The following is a 20,256-nucleotide window of genomic DNA, read 5'->3' on the forward strand; positions in this document are numbered from 1 at the left end:
TCAATACAGTTTCAATATAACTATTAATGTAAATGATGTGAATTATCTGATTAAAAGACACAGACTAGGGACTGGGGTTGTAGCTCAGCTCAGCGGTACAGCGCTTGCCTTGGACATGTGAGGCACTGGGTTCGATCCTCAGCACCACATAAGATAAATAAAATAAATAAAGATATTGTGTCCATCTTAAAAAAAAAAGACACAGACTAGCTGATAGGATTAAAAAGTGGGGCCCATTCAGTTACTATTGCAAGAAATCCACTTCACTACCAAAGACATTCATAAACTGAAGATGAAAGGATGGAGAATGTAAATCCCATCAAATGGAATCTTAAAGCAAGCAAGAGTAGTCAGGCTTACATCCAACAAACTGACCTCAAATCAGTCATGAGAGACAAAGAAGGTCCTATACTCTGATAAAAGGAATAATCCATCAAGATGATATAATCGTTGTAAATACAGATGTACCAATGTCATAGAACCCAATTTTATAAAACAAATTGCAGGACTTATAGGGAGAGACCAGCCTCAAACCAGCCAGCCTCAATACAATAATAGTGGATGACTTCAATACCTTAATTTACCAACAGATAAATCTTTCAGAACTCCGCCCCCCAATCAACTGAGAAACATTAGAATACATCAAACGGACTTAACATCTCAGACTATTACAACCAACTCAATCCCATAGTATAATTATTTTTTCCAAGTATATTTATTTGATACATACCTCCTACAGTGATTATTAAATTACTATCCTAACAACTCAGAAAAGTTTATGTCTAAAAAGTAGCTATTAGTTTTCTTTTTCTAACATAGTCCGATTAATTCTTAACATCTTCAATGATAGACATACTGTTATACTAAAAAAAAAAAATTAAAAACAAAACATTTGAATTTTAAAGACACCTTAAACATTTGCCACCTCCTTCCCCGCAATTATGGTTACTATTAGTTCATTACCAGAGGTAATGAAAAAAATAAATCTTGGTATCACAAGATATCTAGCACTAACTACAAATCTAAACAATATTTTTTAAAAAAGTCTCTCAAATTGAATTTGTTAAAAACTAAAAATATGCAAAATATTTTATTAGCTTACCTGGGGAAGTTATAGATCTTGTCTTATATTTAGCCTGATCAAAATTTGAAAAATCATACTAAAAAAAAAAGAAAAAAGATATGCTTAATTTGTATACTAATAATCTATTTACTGTCTTAAAATATTTCCCCACAGCCAAACGCAGTGGTACATACCAGTAATTCAGAAGACTCAGGTGGATCACAATTTCAAGGCCAGCATTAGCAATTTTATGAGGCCATAAGCAACTTAGTGAGACTGTCTCAAAACAAGAAATAAAAAGGGCTGGGATGTGGCTCAGTGGTGAAGCACCCCAAAGTTCAATCTCCAGTACCAAAACAACAAAAAAGAAAAAGAAAAAAAAACATATATATTTCCCCACAAATTATGTTTAATTATAAAGGTAAAAATTATAAAGGTTAAAGTGGAGAAATCTAGAAGACACCATCCTAACCAAATGATTCAAGTTAACATCATCAACGGGACAAACCACCATAATGTACCCCTTGATTCATCTAAGCAGCCCACACATCAGTTATGTCCTATTCCTGCTGGGAATGTATAATGGGAATCTAACCAGGAGGGATACATCAGACACATCCAAAATTGTGGGACATTCTAATAAGCAGTGGTCTTTTCAAAAGCATCAATGTTAAGAAAAGCAAAAACTGGGAACCTGTTCCCTGTGAAAGGTAACAGAAACAACCAAATGCCATGTTCATTCTTAGACTGGCTCTGTACCAGGGGAGAAAAACTTCTGCCAAGAACAGAATTGGTAAAGTTTGAGTATGAACTACAGATTACACAGTATTATTGTAGAAATGCTAAGTTTTCTGAAAATACTATATGGGTTATTTTTAAAAATGCCCTCATGCACAGGAAGAAAAAATTTATTTAGGGGCAAAGGAACATGATACAACCAAATTACTCTCAAATAGCTCCTGCGGGAAAATGTGCACGTGAGGAGGTATAGAGGAGAGGAGAGAATGGTAAAGCAAATGTGGCAAAATGTTAACAGGTGAATTCAAATGAAGGCTACAAGAATTCTTCGCACCACTCTTGCAATTTTATTTTTTATAAGTTTGAAAATACTTCATAATAATAAGTATTTTTTCAAAATTAAATTGTTGCCAGGCGCGGTGGCAGGAGGATCTCGAGTTCAAAGCCAGCTTCAGCAAAAGCGAGTCGTTAAGCGACTCAGTGAGACCCTGTCTCTAGATAAAACACAAGGCAGGGCTGTGGACCTGGCTCAGTGGTTAATGCCCCTTAGTTCAACCCCTGGTACCACCCCCCTCCAATTTAAATCCTTTACCCCTGCTTCACCCACGTTACTGCAAACAAAAGTTCAACCACACTTTCCACGGTGCTCTATCACGCTTTGGATGACATGAACCTTGCAAAAAGCTCTGGGTGGCTTTCTTTTGGGGGAAAGCTTCTCTTTCCTGGGTGGCTTTGGTCAAGTCCGCGCGCCGGCGCAGAGCACCCCGGAGCCCTCGGGGCCTGCCCGCGGAGAGGCCCGCGCCCCGGCGAATCACCGGCGGAGCTGGGCTGCGGCTTCACAGCAGCCGAACGACACCCGGAGACCACCGCGGACAGAGGGAAGGCGCCCTCACCTGTCCGGAGCAGCTGCCCCCGAGACCGTACCGACTTTTGAGACGCTCCACTATAAAATCCTGCCCTGGTGGCTTCACGACCCGGGGCTCCATGGCGCGCCACGATCTCGGCGGTCTCCCGGGGAAACGCGCTCAAACCTGCGGTCCGGCTCGGGGGCGGGGCTCGCGCACCGCACGTGCGTCCTGACGCACGAGCCCCGCCCCCGGGGCACGCCAGGCAGTCGGGTGGGCTGTCGGGTGGAGGACTGCACGGGGCTAAAAGGTGGGCTTTGTGTCCCACTGGTGTCTTGAGGCACTTTGGCCCTGCAAGAGGCTGGACCTCGCCGAGTTGTCCTCACGTTACAAACGTTTGATTTTCTACGGGGAAGTTGATGAGTAATAAGTAGCGTGGTACCTGCCCTGCCCAGTCGTCCAGGCTCTGGGCACCATACCCTGGCCTCAGTGCTAGAGGCTTGGAACACAACTGCAGAGGCCCCTGGCCCCTAAGCACATTTGGTGAGCGTGTGCACCCACAAAGAACACCTGCCTTTTCATAGGAACTGGCTTTTGCTGTCATACAAAATTATCAAGAATATAGTAGAACGCTTCACACAGAAACCTCCGCTTTCCCTGTGTTCTGCTTGTGGTATAACAGGATATCACAAAGAATGTAAACTCCAGGAAAACATGTACTACTTTAAAACACAAAATAAAACCAGCTTTCCCCAGTACCCACAACAGTGTGCATGTCACGGGTGCTCAATGATATATCAACCTAAGAAACGTTATTTAATAGAGACTGACTGAGGCCGACAGTTGTTTTTAACACTTAATTTTTGGAGGGGTACAGGGAATTGAACTCAATTAGAGACAGGGTCTCACTGAGTTGAGTAGGGCCTGGTTTATGCTGAGGCTGGCTTTGAACTTGTAATCCTCCTGCCTCAGCCTCCCGAGCCGGGCCTCATTGAAACAATTTTACTAGTGTAACCCCTTTTATAAACTGATTGTCAACTACATTTCTGAACTAACAACTTAATACTCTGGATTAAAGTCTCAAATGCCAAGATTTTATAACAGCAATACTTTAGCAAAGTATTTTTTAGTTCTTATCTAAATAAACCAATACTCAATTTTGCCATAAAGTATTGCTTAAAATGCATAATGAATTACTTTATTCTATCTTTAAGCAGATTTTAATGAGACAATATAAAATCCAGCAAGTTTGAAAAAAAATACACATTATAGGCTTAATACCCTATTAGTGTTTAATAGAAACCACAAAGTTCTTTCCTGAATTATAACACAAAGATGTTCTTATAAATGCCTGAAGCCACTTTTAAGTATCTCTGGAATACCAATACTGGAAAACTCAGTTTATATATCACTCTGTCAAGTTTTTGGTCAAAATCCTTAAAGCTTATAATTATAACTTTAATGCTTTAGGACAGCATGAAAATCGATAAAAACTCTCTTTAAAATAGCTTGTATTTACTTAGAATTTTTTCTGAAATCATGACAGCATTAACTGTCTTAGCTGAAAAAAATTACAATACACTTTTTACATCAATTTATATTACATAGGTTTCCAAAGAAACCAATTCTAAATAGTAAATGTACATACAGTATGTAGTCTATGGTTCCCTTGAAAGTTGCAGTAATTCAACTAATAAATCTTGAGGTTGATTTTAGGTATCTGGCTTTGTGACCAAGAAGATTTAGTGATGTAAATGCTGGTGTTCACAAACCATCTATCACATCCCTGCCCTCATCTCTGACAGAAGGTTTCACAGGTATTCACTGCAGGATAACTTATTTCTAAATCACCAAACAATAGGGAGTAAACCTGTCTTTCCTCACTAAACAAAATGAGGTATTTTCACTGGAAAAAAAAAATGGAAGTATAGAAGGGAGTCAATATCCATGATTGCAATATAAAAAAAAATTGTGCTATAATAAAATTCTTTGTAGTTCTACATTAAGTAAGCCAGTAAGAACATCTCTCTTTTTTTTTTTTTTTAGCAGTTTGGTTACACTTCCTTTTGACACAAAACATCTCCCCCCAAATTTGTTGTGTATCAAACTTGTGAAAATTATGTGGCAGTTTATAGTACAGATCTTTCTTTACTTGTCCTCCTTACATCTAGTACTAAAATGAACAGATGCACAAGTAATGAATGTTTAAAATGTCATGGCTATTATCAATTGTCACTTTATTTCTGCTACAAAATTCATCAGAAAAAGGTACTGCAACAATCTAGTATAAAGCAAATCTTTAACCAAATAACATCGTATAGACCTTTTGAAAATATTCATACTTTATCACAAGAAAAAATTCAATTCTATCATCAGGACCAAGCTGAAGTTTCTGAGGTAGTAGAGACAGATGACAGAAAAGTTTAAAAAAAAAAAAAAAAACAACTAATAGTCAACTTGTTTCAAATGTAAAATCATTACCTTTGAAAGGGCACAGGAAGCTACAGATTTTAAGAGGGTGCTCTAAAATTTAATTTGTAACTATACAAGAGGTGTAAAGATTATTGAAGAGCACTTTGGTTAAATATCTTCTGTGGCTCTATCCATTCATAAACGAATCTCTATGCATAAGGGAACTCACCAATAGTTAAGATTACCAAATATAATTCAGATCTAAAATTAAATTATCCAAGTGTGGTCCCTTTATTCAAATGGTAAATATATCCATGCAAAAAGTCCAAATATATCTCTAAAGAAACTAAAATTAAGCTGCATATATCATATTCCTTCAATAGTCTGCAAAGGTCTATTGCTTATAACAAGATTAATTATTATTCCATTTTAATACAGATATCAGGAGTACATAAACACAAGTACACCTGAAATACACCAGTGTTTAAACTTTTATTTCACACCATGCAAGGTCAATTATAACACATTAAAAAGTGACAACAGCTATAAGCTGCAATTTTACATTTATACATTGGAAACGTTCATTTTCAAAAGCTGAACATAATTACCATATTGTCTGTAACAGCTAAGCTTCAATTAGACTGCTTATACAGATTAAAATTTACTATGAAAAACAATGATTTTATATCTGTCCACATTCTATGATACTAATTCTTCGACTAACAGATCCTTTGGGAGAACCAAATGATTCAATCTTTTTCACAGTATCCATGCCATCCCTAACAAACCCAAATACTACATGCTTAAAGTCCAAATGTTCTGCTTTTTTCAATGTTATAAAAAATTGAGAATTATTAGTATCCCGGCCTCGATTGGCCATAGAGAGTAAGCCAGGACCGGTATGTTTCACATTAAAGTTTTCATCTTCAAATTTATCTCCATAAATGGACTGTCCTCCTGTTCCATCATGTTTGGTGATATCTCCCCCCTGAAAAAAAGATTTCAATTAATAGGAATCCTGAGTAAAACATTAAATACACACAGAAGTTGTCACTGCAGAATAAATCCTGACCATCCAGTTTCCTTAAGAATGCATCTTGAAACTTAAGATTTATTTTTGAATGAAGATTAAAAAATGAAAAGTTCTCTTCTCTACCCTGTTTCCAGCACAGTTCAAGTGTTAAAAATTTAAGTTTGAAAGTTCTGGGCAGAGTTAGGGAGTCAGTGGTGATGACAACTGTTATTTGGGAAAGCTAAAGAAATCTTAAGAAAACTACAAGATGGAACTGGGGTTGTAGCTCGGTGGTAAAGTGCTCACCTCACACATCTGAGGCACTGGGTTCGATCCTCAGCACCACATAAAAATAAAAAATAAAGGTATTGTGTCCATTTACAATGAAGAAAAAAATATTAAAAAAAAATACACAATCAATGAGGTCAAGAAGAAAAATGCAAACTTCCCAAGTTATGTGGTGTGTACTGTTTTTTATTTCAATTATGATAGGTAGTTAATACTTACTTGGCAAACGAAATCTGGAATTACTCTGTGAAAAATGGAGTTCTTAAAACCAAAGCCCTTCTCTCCAGTGCACAGTGCTCTGAAGTTCTCAGCAGTTTGAGGAACAATGTTTGAAAATAATTCCATGGTTATACGTCCCAGAGGTTCACCATCCGCACAAACATCAAAAAATACCACAGGATTTGTCTCCTTTGATAACTCTGCTGCCAGAGACACCTGTCCTTTCTGGAGTTTCAATAAATTTTGCTGACATTCTTCAAATTTTTTCTTAAAAGACTCAGCCATTTCTTTTGTTTTAAATCTCACTGCAAGTTGCTCCACTTTTGCTTCTCCATCTATTAGGAAAAAAGTTACAAGGGTATTCGCATAACTTATAAATTGTTTTACGTTTGTTATGGATTTTAGAAAAGTCCAAAAAGGAAAAAAAAGAAAGAATATTTACATTTAAAGTTAGAAACTCACCAGCATAATCTGAAGCAGTCCAAACTAAAGCATTATTTGAAACATTTAGGGGTTTTAATTCCATTGTTTTGGTGATAACATGGTTTGCACACACTTTAAACACCTGGTCTCTTCTCATTAGGATCCGATAGTAATTCTTCATTGTATGCCAAAGAATCTTTATATCTCCAACACCCCGCTCCTTCCACTGACTGACATCTCTATCCCACCTATAAAGTTTAGCTCTCTCTTTAAACAAAATTTCTTCATCTTCTTCTCCAGATTTTACTTCTACCTATTAAAAAAGATGAAATTATCTATAAGCTGATGCTTATAATTCCAAAAATCCAAATTCTTTTAACATATTTTCTTTGTAAGGACATTAAAATTTTTTTCCTTTATAGGTTAAGTTACAGAAAGTTCTGGTTCTTGAAAAGAAATATTAACTACTGACTGAGGTTAAGAAAATGACAAAATAATTTTCCTAAAACAACATTCTTGTCCAAAACTGTGAAGGTTGTTACTTTTTACTAAAATGATGTTAGCAAGTAAGGAAATTATTTTGTCCCCAGAATTCAGTATAAAAACAAACATGATATTCTAATAATATATGAAAAAAAAAATTTCTTCTCAACAACTGCATATACTAATTACAAAGCAAAATTTATATACAAACTTAAAAAAAGAGGGTTCAGTATAGATCTGTAATAGAGTACTGTGTAGCATGTTTGAGGTCCTTGGATTCAACCCCCAGCACTGCAAAAACTGAAAAACAAGGAAAAAAACAAAAATATACTTAAAAGCTGAATGCCTAAACCAGGTACAGTGGTGGTGCATGCCTGTAATCCCAGTGACTCAAGAGGCTGAGGCAAAAGGATTCCAAGTTCAAGGCCAGCCCTGGCAATTTAGTGAGAACCAAGCAACTTAGCGAGACCCTGTTTCAAAAAAAAGGGGGGGGGGGCTGAGGATGTAGCTTAATGGCAAAACATTCCTTGGTTAAACCCCCAGTACCAAAAACAAAAACTGATATCGAACAAATAGAGCTACTATTTCACATAATAAGTATCCTGAAGGAAATATAAACAGCAATAGTCCTACAAATCAATCCAGGGTAATTTTTTAAGCTTAATATGAAAATTAACTTATTAGTAAAATTTTCATTCCCTGACATTTACCTCTGGTAATGACACTATTGGTTCAAAATGAATATCTTCATTATGAACTACTTCTTCATCACTACCATCTTCATCTTCACCAGCTTTACTGGTTGATTGTGTTCCAAACACAGTTGCTCCAGTATTTGCCCACTGGAAATTTTTATCTGAGGAATAAATTAGGATATGTAAACTGTGTAATCTACTTTTTAAAGATTTTTAAAATCCCACTTTTAGATTATCAATGCAACATTATCATTTCCAACAATAGGACACATCTATTTAAAATGTTTAAAATACGCCAGGCAGGGTAGCACACGCCTGTAATCCCAGCAGTTTGGGATGTTGAGGTAAGAGGACTGCAACTTCCAAGCCAATCTCCACAATCTGGTGAAGCCCTAAGTAATTTAGTGAGATCCTGTTTTAAAATTAAGAAAGAAAGAGGTGGGGGGAGGGGGGGGAGGCTGGGGACGGAGCTCAGGGGTAAAGCATCCCTGGGTAAAGTGGTAAAGCATCATCTCCCTTTCCCCCCAAAAAAAAGTTTAAAATATTCTGGCAAGTTCAATTCACAGGCAAAACTGCAGGGAATTTATACTTTCAATTATTATAACAAGTACATCCTAAATTAAACCAAGCATTCAATACAGAAGAAAAAAAAAAAGCAAAGGAGAAGGGGAAGGGGGAGGGAAGGAAAGAGAGATTGGTGAATGATCTCACTAAAAAGGAGAAGTGATGGTGAGGAGAAACCGTGGTGGGTAAGGCTTATTTACAAGGCTCTCTCCTGGTGTTTTTCCTAATTTACAAGTTAGTGTACAGTTGTGTACTTGGTTATATTGAGTAATAAGCAGTAAACACAACAATTTTCTTTTGGCATTTGTTTGCAGATAACTGCACCCACTACCTTGCTATATTTGCTAAGCCTTTAACTTTAGGCTATTTGGTTAAAACAAAAATAAAGAAACTTGTTATCAGGGAAGCCATAAATTCTAATGTATCACCATATCCCAAAGTAGTTTACTCTTCCTAAAAGAAGCAGAAGCTGTGAACAAAGTATAAATATGTGGGAATATTAGTCATTTGAATTGCATTAATCATATAAGCATATGCCTTCAATAAAATTTACTCAACAAATCAAACATCTATACAAGAACAATTTAGATAGTGCTATAACCACAGATATGAAAGACACTAAGAATGAGAAAATAAAATGAACTGCCTTATGCTAATTAACTCGATACAATGATGAAATCACTTTTACAAGTGTACTATTTTATAGAAATGTTACCAAAAGGGATTAAAAGTAGAAACATAACTGATAAAGATGAAAAGGCACATCATTTATACTTATTTTAGCAGCATAAATTAGCACAACCCTAATACTGAAATCCAAATCATCTCCTTAAAAAATGCAGATTTAGGGAGGGAGATAGGACTTAGTGGGAGAGTGTTTGCCTACCATGTGTGGGGCTCTAGCACCTTAAGGGGTGGGAGGGAGTAGGGGGGATTTGTTGAAATATCAACAAATCAAATCTAAAAGTACATATAGTTAATAGTTCTGCATTTCAGTACAGGGAAGACCATTAGAACACCTTATACAAAATTTAAAAAATTCTTATGGTTATACTATTAGTAAGGAAATGTAAGTGAAGTGTGGTCATGCAGATATATAATCCATGACTGGGAATGCTGAGGCAGGAGGATCAAAGGTATAAGAACAGCTTTGGCAACTTAGTGAGACTCTGCCTCAAAATAAAAATTTTAAAAAGGGTGGGGGTGGGTGGGCGATGTAGACTCAGTGGTAGAGTAGCCCCAGGTTCAATCTCCATTACCATAAATTTTAAAAAAATTAAACCTAGAAACCCTTCATTATGAGAACACTATAAACAAATGGGGAAGTGTTACTTTAGTTACAACACTAACAAAAGGACTGGTTCTTTTAGTTGTGCTTCTGTAACATGATGATTAAAATCACATCCTGATCTTACCTTTAGGACCAAAAGCAAAATCCCCAGAATTACTAGAAGCCAAATCTGCAAATGACAGTCCTGTACCACCTCCAAATCCAAATGAAACTGTTTTACTTTCCACTGACAAAAGAAAAAGAACATTTTACTATTTCAGTTAAGATGTATAAACATGAAAAGAATAGTAGGACTTACCAAGGATAAAGGGGTTTAGCTTCTATATTTTGGTAAATTGTACATTTTGGAAAACTATACATCCAATTTTGAGCTTCTTCGGTAATATTAAGTTTACAGGTGATATTCACAATGAATACAATACTACACCAAATGCATGCCCCCAAATTATTAAGGAAACCAGTCACAGTGGTGCACACCTATAATCCTAGCGGCTCCAGAGGCTGAGACAGGAGGATGGCGAGTTCAAAGCCAGCCTCAGCAAAATCGAGGTGTTAAGCAACTCAGTGAGACCCTGTCTCTAAAATGAAAAATAGGGCTGGGGATGTGGCTCAGTGGTTAAGTGCCCCTGAGTTCAATCCCTGGTACCAACCTCTACCCCCAAAATTAATGAGGTGGTGATCTATTTATCTTAAGCTAGATAACATAACGATACAATTTCTGCTTTGTGAAGTCTTTTTACAAAAGGTTGCTAAAACAAGCAATCAAGGGCAGGATTTTAGGAAACATCTGTACAAAAAATGTTTTGTGTTCTGTATTACAAAAAAAGTTCACATTTACATTTGATCATCAGAAGTTTGGGGGCATCTGAATTCTATATTATCTCTGAGTCACTATACCTTACTCACTCATCTGAAAATACAGAGGTTTTAGGTGTAAATTTACCTTCCTATTCTACCATAGTAAAATACATAGTAAAACTCTAAAGTGCCAATAAATGTAATATTTGTGACTTATTTAGAACTCCTTTTAGGGGGGAAAAATTATGCACCACATATAAAGCAATACAATTTTCAGAGACACTTCCTCCACCTCAAAAAAATAAATAATTAAAATGGAAAAACAGGAAGAAAGCAATACCAAACATTAGTTACTATAATTAAATAATTTACCAAGCTTTGAGGTTTATAAAAATAGAGCTATTTGGGGCTGGGGATGTGGCTCAAGTGGTAGGGCACTCGCCTAGCATGCGTGAGGCACTGGGTTCGATTCTCAGCACCACATAAATATAAAATATTGTGTCCACCTAAAAAAACTAAAAAACAAATTTAAAAAAAAAATACAGATATTTAAGTAGAATCATAAAAAATTTAAGCCCCTGTTATATCTACAATTCATGTATAACTAAAATACTCTGGGTAAGCTTGAGCAATACTAACTATCAAGCAATATTAACACAAAGAAAATCACCATGTAAGTAAACTATTATTTTTTATGTTCAGGCAAACAGGTCACAATGTCCCTATAATCAGAGGCCTAACAATAGAGATACATACTTATGTTCATTGTTGGGAAAGCAATATTTTCCTTCTTAGTATTACTGATATCTTATGCCCCTTTAAACTTCTATCTTCTCAAATATACAGGTGTAACTTTTACATAATACATGATTATAGACACATATCAAGTTTTACCTTGACTTGTAGATTCTGTATCACTTTCCTTTCTAGTAGACAAATCTACAGGTTTGTCCACAGTTCCAGAGGAAACAGATGATGAACTAATAGGTTTGTCCACAGAATCAGGTTCTTCAGATTTACAGAAAAATGCTGCAGTCACTTCAGTCCCACCTGTATACACACTGTCAGTTGTGCTAGTTATTTCCTCACTCTGGGATTTCTGCAAATAGGAAATAACACAATATTATGCCATTAAAAACTGACTTACAAAAAGGATCACATAACCTATTTTATAAGAAAGGGAGGACTTGGACTTCTGGACAAGATGGATTAAGCACACTTCACCCTCTCCTTCCCCAAACCTACAACCAGATACCTGGACTGAAATATGTACAGCATCTCTATAAGAAGGCTCTGAAAGGTGGATAAACATAGGATAATTAAGTATCTTAGAACCAGAAAGGAAATTTGTTCGTGACATCAGTGTAGAAATTTTTTCTGTCTCTCCTATACTCCAGCCTGGTGTTACAATAATTGAATAAAGTAGAACTGCCGATGGATGGCACACACATAAAAAAGTCTCAAGCCAGCTCTCTTTGACCAGAAGTGGTAATGCTCATCAAATGACTCATGTGATAGAACTATCCAAATCAGGCTTTAAGGAAGCTATTATGACAATGTTCCAAAAAGCAAGGACACTCTTAAGTGAAAACATAGATGTTCTCAGTAAAGAAACAGAATTATTAAAAAGAACCAAATGGGAATTTTACAATGAAAACTATAGAAAGAGAAATAAATTTTACAGACTATTCATCCAATGATAGTAAAATACACATTCTTCAAAAGCTTACACAGAACATTTACCAAGAAAAGACCATGTGCTAGGGCTCACCTATGGTTCAATGGTAGAATAGAACACTTGACTAACAAGCATAAGGCCCTGGGTTCGCTACCCAGCATCACATAAAAAAGAAAAAGAGATCATTTAAAAGAATAGAAACCACACAGAGCACACTCTCAAACTAAAATGGAATTAAACTTGAAATCATTAACAAAAGAGAGAAATCACATCAGAAATGGAATAGGACTCAAAACTAATTATCCCATGGACAGTAACAGAAAAAAAAAAAAGGAATATCATGCACAGCACTATGTCTACAAATTTGATTAGATTGATTCCTTAAAAGTCGCAATCTACCAAAATGTGTACAAGCAGAAATAACCTGAATAGACCTGTACATGTATATTAAAGACAGTGAATTCTAGAGCAAATTATGCTAAGCGAAGTTAGCCAATCCCTAAAAAACAAATGCCAAATGTCTTCTCTGATATAAGGGAGGTGACTCAAAACAGAGTAGGAAGGAAGAGCATGAGAAGATTACCACAAAACAAGGAAAAGAGGAGGGAGGGAAAAGGAGGGAGAAGGGGAATTGCATGGAAGACGGAATGAGACCCTCATGGGTTCACAAAATACATATAGGACAGTGTGAGGGGGAAGGGAAGAAAAAAAAGAGAGAGGGATAAGTGTCACAGTAGAATGGGTAGAGAATAGTGATGAGAGGGGAAGGGAGGGGAGGGAGGGATAGAGAGGGCAGCAGAATACAACTGACACTAGGATTGCTGTATGTATACACATGGATGTATAACCAATATGATCCTGCAATCTGTACACGTGGAAAAATGAGAATCATACCCTATCTGAATCAAATGTATGATATGTCAAGATCACTGTATTGTCTTGAGCAACTAATAAAAAAATAAAATAAAAAATACAGTGAATTAACAGTAAAACATCATATTTTGATAGTTGTTCACTGGTGAATTCCATCAAATATCTAATAAGGAAATACCAATTTCTCTAATGTCTTTGAAGAAACAGAAGCAGAGGGAACACTTCCTAACTTATCCTTTGAGGAAAGCATCACCCTAATATCCAAGCCAGACATTACAACAAAGGACAATTAGACCAGTTAGTTTCTCTCATGAATCCAACAACAAAATCCTCAATAAAATCAGGGGCTGGGGGGCCGTAGCTTAGTGGTACAGCACATGATAAAAAAGGCTGTGGGTGAGTGCAGTGGTACATGCTTGTAATCTACCCCAGTGACTCGGAAGGCTGAGGCAAAAGGATTGAGAGCTCAAAGCCAGCCACAGCAAAAGGGAGTTGCTAAGCAATTCAGTGAGACAGTGTCTCTAAATAAAACACAAAATAGGGCTGGGAATGTGGCTCAGTGGTTGAGTGCCCCTAAATTCAATACCCAGTATCAAAAAAAAAAAAAAAAAAAAGAGCTGTGGGTTCAGGAAACTATGCAACTCCAAGGAAAAAACAGAGTCAATATTCTAGCTTATAGGCATCGGCAATGAATTTCTCAATAGGACCCCCAAATTTCATGAAATAATGCCAAGAATTAATAAATAAGACAGCATCAAATTAAAAAGCTGCCGTCCAGCAAAGGAAACAATTAGAAATGTAAAAAGAAAACTACATATTTGGATGAAAATCTCTGCTAGCCACTCTTCTGATGGAGAATTAATGTTAAATATACATAAAGCCTTTACATCAAAAAAAAATCTTACACCAAAACTTTATACCCAAAATCCAAATAATATTGTCAAATAAATGGGCAAATGGATTAAATACACACTTGTCAAAATAAGAAATACAAATGCCAACAAATATATGAAATAAGATTCAACATCATTAGCAGTTAGGTAAATGCAAATCAAAACTACACTGAGATTTCATTTCACACTAGTCAGAATAGCAGTCATAAGGATACAAATAATAATAAATGCTGGAGAGAATGTAGAGAAAAAGGAACACTTTACACTGTTGGTGGGACTGCAAATTAGTATAACCACTATGGAAATCAGTATAAAGTTTCCTTAAAAGACCAGGCATGGAACCACTGCATGACCCAGCTCTACGGTTCCTCGGAATTTACCCTAACGGATGGAACTAGAGACTATCATATAAAGTGAAGTAAGCCAAACTCAGAAGATTCAGTGTTGTATACTGCCTCTCACATGCAGAAACTAGAGAAGGAAAAAAGAAAAGAAAGGTCAAGGTAGGGGGAATCTCCTAAAAAAATCAAAGGAAGGTCAGTAGAGAAAAGAGATGAAATGGTGGAGTGGATAGTTGCTGGAGAGTAATATTGGCTAAATTATATTACATTGTATGCATCTATGAATATATAACAACATATCCCATCATTACGCACAACTATAATGCACTAATTTTTAAAAAAAATGTGTGTGTGTGGGGTGCTGTGGGTTCAATCCACAACACCAAAAGAAAAAAAAAATCAATTTATAAAAAGAATTATATACCACAACCAAGTGAGATTTATTCCAAGGATGGAAGGCTGGTTGAACATGTGAAAACCAATTATACCAATGTACTCATAAAACTGTTCAAAGAAGAAATCAAAAGCTCATATATGTCAATAGTTGCAGAAAAATCACTTGCCAATATCCAACACCCATTCATGATAAAAACTCTCCATAAATTACTTCTTATATTTGATAAAGAACATCTACCAAAACAATTGCCATTAACCTATTTAACAATGAGAAACTAGCTTTCTTATTAAGAACAACAGCAAGGCAAGACTGCCCCCTCATACCAAAAGATATACTAGAAATTCACAAGATACACTGAAAAATCTTAATAAATAAAGGAAATAAAAGGTATAAAGATTGGGAAGGAAAAAAATAAAGCTGTCAACATTTACTGACGACATGATTGTAAATGTAAAAATAAAAAACACAAAGAGTAGACAAGAATTTCCTGAAACTGCTAAGCAGTAACAGGGTTATAGGTTAAAAACTGAATATATACAACAGACATTTGCCAAGTGGGTATGGTGTCACACAGCTGTAATCCCAATGACTCAGGAAGCTGAGGATTGCCTAAGCAATTTAGCAAGACCCTGTCTCAAAAGAGAAGTTTAAAAAGCAATAGTGATGTAGTTCTGTGACAGAGCACTTGCCTAGTACACAAAATTTTTTTTAAATCCCTAATACCACAATAATGGTACAACAATAAAATTTTTAAAAATTCTGGGGAATACAATTTAAATTATATTCCCCAGAACTTTTAATACAATTTAATATTCCCCAGAATTTTTAATAAAATTTAATACAATTTAAAAGGAAGGAAAAATGAGAACAGTAATGAAAAATAAAAGGGATGCATGCAACTAAAAAGGAATGATAAACCTAAATCTAACCATGATAATTACAATAAATAAAAAGACTGAATCATTACCAGATATAGCAGATTCAAGTAAAATAACAAGGGATAAAGAAGGATGATCAAGATAAAGGAGTCTATTTGCCATTTCTGGAATGGTAGAAAGAGGGCTATTGTAAATATACCCCTTCATAAAAACAAGAAAAGCATTAACAAAGATGATCAAAATCAACTTCTTCATCAACCCTAGAAAGTAACCAAAAATTTAACAATTTTTGAACTTTTGTAAAAAGGAATGAATGAATGAATAAATAAATAAATAAATAAATAAATCAAGCTGGGTTTATGGTACTGTTCTACTCTCCTTTTCCTCTCTATCCATACCCATCCCTCACTTTGGCTCAGCAGTGACTCGGCAGCTGGGGTGGGAATCAGGCAGGGCACAGAAGAATTTTTAGGACAGTGAAATCATATTGTGAGACACTATCGTGGTGTACATGTCATTCATTATACATTTGTCCAAACTCATAAAAGTACAACACAGGGGGAAAACCTAATGTAAACCATAAACTTTGGTGGTGAAGCATGAACACAAGTTCTACGATTGTAAAAAATATGGCCCTATGGTACAGGATGATAACAAGGAAAAATGTGTATGTGAGGGCAAGAGATTCCTGGATATCTCTGGTATCTTCCTATAATCCCAAATCTGCTCCAGAAAGTCAAGTCTACTTTAAAAAAATCAAAAAAATCACTAGGAGGGTCAACAGCAGATCTGACTGGCAAAATAAATCAATAAGCTAGAGATAAATGAATTGAGATTATCTAGTCTGAGAAATCTTATGAAAAAAAAAACAACAAGGAAGAAACTCAACAAGGTTTCAAAGACCTACATGATACCATCAAGCATACCAACATACACATAATGGGGGACTCAGAAGGAGACAAAGGGAGGACATTTGAATAACCTCTGAAAATATCCAAAAAGTCTTTATGAACTCCAATATGGATACAATCAAAAAGATACACACTTAAATTCATCACAGATAAACTATTAAAAGCTAAATATTAAGAACTTTCTTTTTTTTGGTTGAACTTTATTTATTTATTTTTATGTGGTGCTGAGAATGAAACCCAGTACCTCACACATGCTAGGCTTTACCACTGAGCCACAATCCCAGCCCAAGAGAACTCTATTGAAAGGAGAAAGCTCATTCCATAAGTGATTCTCAGTAAGATTAATAGCAGGACTAGGGTCATAACTCAGTGGTAGAGCACTTGCCCAGCATGTTTGAGGTACTGGGTTCAATTCTCAGCACCACATATAAATAAAGACCCATCAACAACTAAAATATATTTTACATATATATATAATCAATAGCAACGTCCTTATCAGAAATCAGAGGTCAGAAAACAGTGGAATAACACATTTAAAGTGCTGAAAGTAAGTCAGCCAATAATTCTATATCCCCAGCAAAACTACCATTTAAAAATGAGAGAGAAATTAAGGTATCACAGATAAACAGAAACTGTAAAAAACTTGCTAGCAGATCTGTACTATATAAGAAGTACAAAACAAGTCCAGTAGGCTGAGCTCAAAGAACATAAAATATAGATGATAACTTGAATCCATACAGAGCTATAAAGTATATCAGTAATAACTAAAAGCAAAAATAATTTTTTGGTAACTGCTTTTATATACCATAATTTGTAAAGATGCATTTTCTAACAGGAAAGCTGTAAACACTTACGCTAAAAAAGAAAGATCAAAGACTAATAATCTTTACACTTTAAGAAGCTGGAAAAACAGCAAACTAAATCAAAGCAAGCAGGGGGAAAAATAAAAGAAAAAGAACAGGAAAAAAGGGGAGGGATATGGGAAAAATAACAGAGAAAGTAAACAAAACCAAGAAATTGATAAAGTATTAGAAGCAATATCTGATGAATGGCAGTCACAATTATGGTTGATAACACTATTCTTGGTAACTGATAGAATAAGCAGACAAAAATCATCAAGGATATGTGAGACCCAATAACACAGTATCAACTAATTTGACCTAATTAACAGGAGGATCACACACAAGTTCAAAGTCAACCTCAGCAACTTAGTAAAACCCTGTCTCTAAATAAAATATGAAAAAAGGTCTGGAGAGGTAGGTAGCTTAGTAGTTAAGCACCCTGGATTCAATCCCTGACACCAAAAAAGTGGGGGTGGGGAGCAAAATAAACTCAAGGCAAGAAGTAAATATTAAAGAACAGAAATTTGTTTATATGCAGTGCTGAGAATTGAACCCAGTGCCTCACACATACTAAGCAAGCGCTCCATCACTGAGCCACAACCCCAGCCCGAAATCAATAAAATCTTCTGACACACAAATTAGACTAAGTATCAATGAAAGCAAAATCTATTTCTATTGGAGGGGGGAAAAAGTACTCATGACATTTATGAACCTCTAACCAGATTAATCAAGAAGAGTGAAAAAGAGAGAAAACAGGATATTTCTATATTGAACTTATAGACATTAAAAGATAAAACAGGAATTTAAAGGAAGAGCTCTCCACACACAAATTTGTCACCAATTATCACCAATTGATTTTTATCACTGAAGAAGTAGGAGATAACCTGGATAGATACCCTACAGTTCTGTATTCAATTATTGTATTTTTAAAAAACCTTCAGAAAACTTTATCTCATATGATCCTATTGGTAAAAATTGCAGATCATTCCAGGAGAAATGGTAACAATTTGACACAATCTCTTTCAGAAAACAGCAGTATCCAGAAATATTTTTCAATCCACTTTATGTATCCTTATATCAGTATTAATTCTTATATGGAAGCTGAAAATAATGCCAGAAAAAAAAAGAACTACTGATCAATACCCCTGATAAATGTAAATCCAAAAGTTGCAACAAAATTTATGCAAATTGAACCCAAATGCATATAAAAATTATAATATACCATGATTAAGTGAGGCTTATCCCAGGAATGCAATGTTGGTTTCCTGAACATTCAAAACAATCAATATCCTTCATAAATTTAATAAAAAGTTCCATGATTGCAACAACAGATGGAATAAGACAATTTGACAAAATTGAATAACCATTTTAGGTAAAAACTCAAAACTCTGGGTGAGGATGTCTCAGTGTAGGTTCATCGATAATAACAAACATATAATCGTAACTTTCCATAGAAATTTTAGAATTAGCTTGTCTGTATCTTCAAAGAATCCTTGCGAAGTTTTGACTGGCACTGCCTTAAATGTATAGCTCAATTTTGGAAAACCTTTTGGAAACTCTAATATCCTAACTATTTTGAGTGTACTAATTCATAAATAGTATGCCTCTCGCTTATTTAGAGCCACTCTACCTGCTAGCTTCACCTATCATTACCATTTGATAAGAACATTCTATTGCGCACTACATCAACAAAGTCAATGGAATCAAAAGGAAAACAATGAAGACATTCTTACCTGAGCTTCCTGAACTTTTTGAAGCTCTGATTGAAAGTCTTCCCCATTTCCATTGTCCTCATCAGTATCACTGCAAACTCCACAAAAAAATGTAGGTGGAAGCTTTAATGAATCTGCTTTTGCTTTCTCTTCAACTGTTGGTGTCTTTTCCCAAACAATAACACATTCTTTTTCATTATCTAAAAATTTCACACAAAACAAGCAAAAAAAAAAAAAAATTAGATGAAATCCAACTACTCTACAACAGCGATTGACTTTCAGTGGTTCTCAATGTAATCCATAGACCAAGATAACAAGACCTAGAAATACTAATAGAGAATAAGGACCACCAAGAAACCAGTGTTTTTCATGTAGCATTATTTTTAAATATTTTAAGTTACTAGGGACAAGAACATGTTAAATAAAATTGATTATTATAGAAATGATTATCAGATCAAGAGGTTTCTTTCAAATAGATGATTTGTTTAAAAAAAAAAATCTAATTATTAAACGCAACATACCTGCTAGATTTTCTTCTAATGGCCTATGTTTTTCTGAGTCATCCAGATAGAGTTTTCCATTAAGTTTCCTGACAGCCATTTCAAAATCTTCATCTTAAAGTAAAAACAAGTATTTCTAGTAATTAGTTTTGAGGGTTTTCTAAGCCACAAAGCTAGGACTTATCTCAAACTTCATTCTTTCCTTCATTTTCCATATCCACACAGTCCATTTTGCCAACTGGAAATCTCTAATGCCTCTCCTGTTTTTAGAGCTTTCACTTGTACTCTATTCCTATTTGGGCTGGCTTACTATCATTTTAGCACAGCTTCTAATCTCCTATTTCCACAACACAATCCTCTACACCACTGCCCAACTGGGATTTTTTGAGCTTGTAAGTAT

The 20,256-nt window shown here is 35.4% G+C and overlaps 2 protein-coding genes across 10 annotated transcripts in view; both read right to left on the reverse strand.

The window, feature by feature from the left end:
• Nucleotides 1–2,838, reverse strand: part of Ccdc138 (coiled-coil domain containing 138) — a 60,877-nt gene extending 58,039 nt beyond the window's left edge. For 3 of the 4 annotated variants that reach the window (XM_026380227.1, XM_026380225.2, XM_026380228.2), the window contains exons 1-2: nucleotides 2,695–2,838; nucleotides 1,103–1,160 (exon numbers count right to left, since the gene is read on the reverse strand). In XM_026380227.1, the coding sequence (XP_026236012.1) occupies nucleotides 1,103–1,160; nucleotides 2,695–2,787 (151 nt within the window). In that variant the 5' untranslated portion in view covers nucleotides 2,788–2,838. The remainder of the gene's footprint in view (nucleotides 1–1,102; nucleotides 1,161–2,694) is intronic. The other variant, XM_026380229.1, reaches the window with a different exon arrangement.
• A 2,028-nt stretch (nucleotides 2,839–4,866) lies between these two features.
• LOC113175883 (E3 SUMO-protein ligase RanBP2) overlaps nucleotides 4,867–20,256 on the reverse strand; it is a 66,652-nt gene continuing 51,262 nt past the window's right edge. For all 6 annotated transcript variants that reach the window (XM_077791922.1, XM_026380244.2, XM_026380246.2 and 3 more), the window contains 8 exons: nucleotides 19,878–19,970; nucleotides 19,378–19,556; nucleotides 11,726–11,930; nucleotides 10,158–10,259; nucleotides 8,194–8,339; nucleotides 7,040–7,313; nucleotides 6,578–6,912; nucleotides 4,867–6,046 (listed from right to left, as the gene is read on the reverse strand). In XM_077791922.1, coding sequence (XP_077648048.1) covers nucleotides 5,741–6,046; nucleotides 6,578–6,912; nucleotides 7,040–7,313; nucleotides 8,194–8,339; nucleotides 10,158–10,259; nucleotides 11,726–11,930; nucleotides 19,378–19,556; nucleotides 19,878–19,970 — 1,640 coding nt within the window. In that variant the 3' untranslated portion in view covers nucleotides 4,867–5,740. The remainder of the gene's footprint in view (nucleotides 6,047–6,577; nucleotides 6,913–7,039; nucleotides 7,314–8,193; nucleotides 8,340–10,157; nucleotides 10,260–11,725; nucleotides 11,931–19,377; nucleotides 19,557–19,877; nucleotides 19,971–20,256) is intronic.

This window comes from Urocitellus parryii, chromosome 12 (genome assembly GCF_045843805.1).
Source record: "Urocitellus parryii isolate mUroPar1 chromosome 12, mUroPar1.hap1, whole genome shotgun sequence".
NCBI lineage: Eukaryota > Metazoa > Chordata > Mammalia > Rodentia > Sciuridae > Urocitellus > Urocitellus parryii.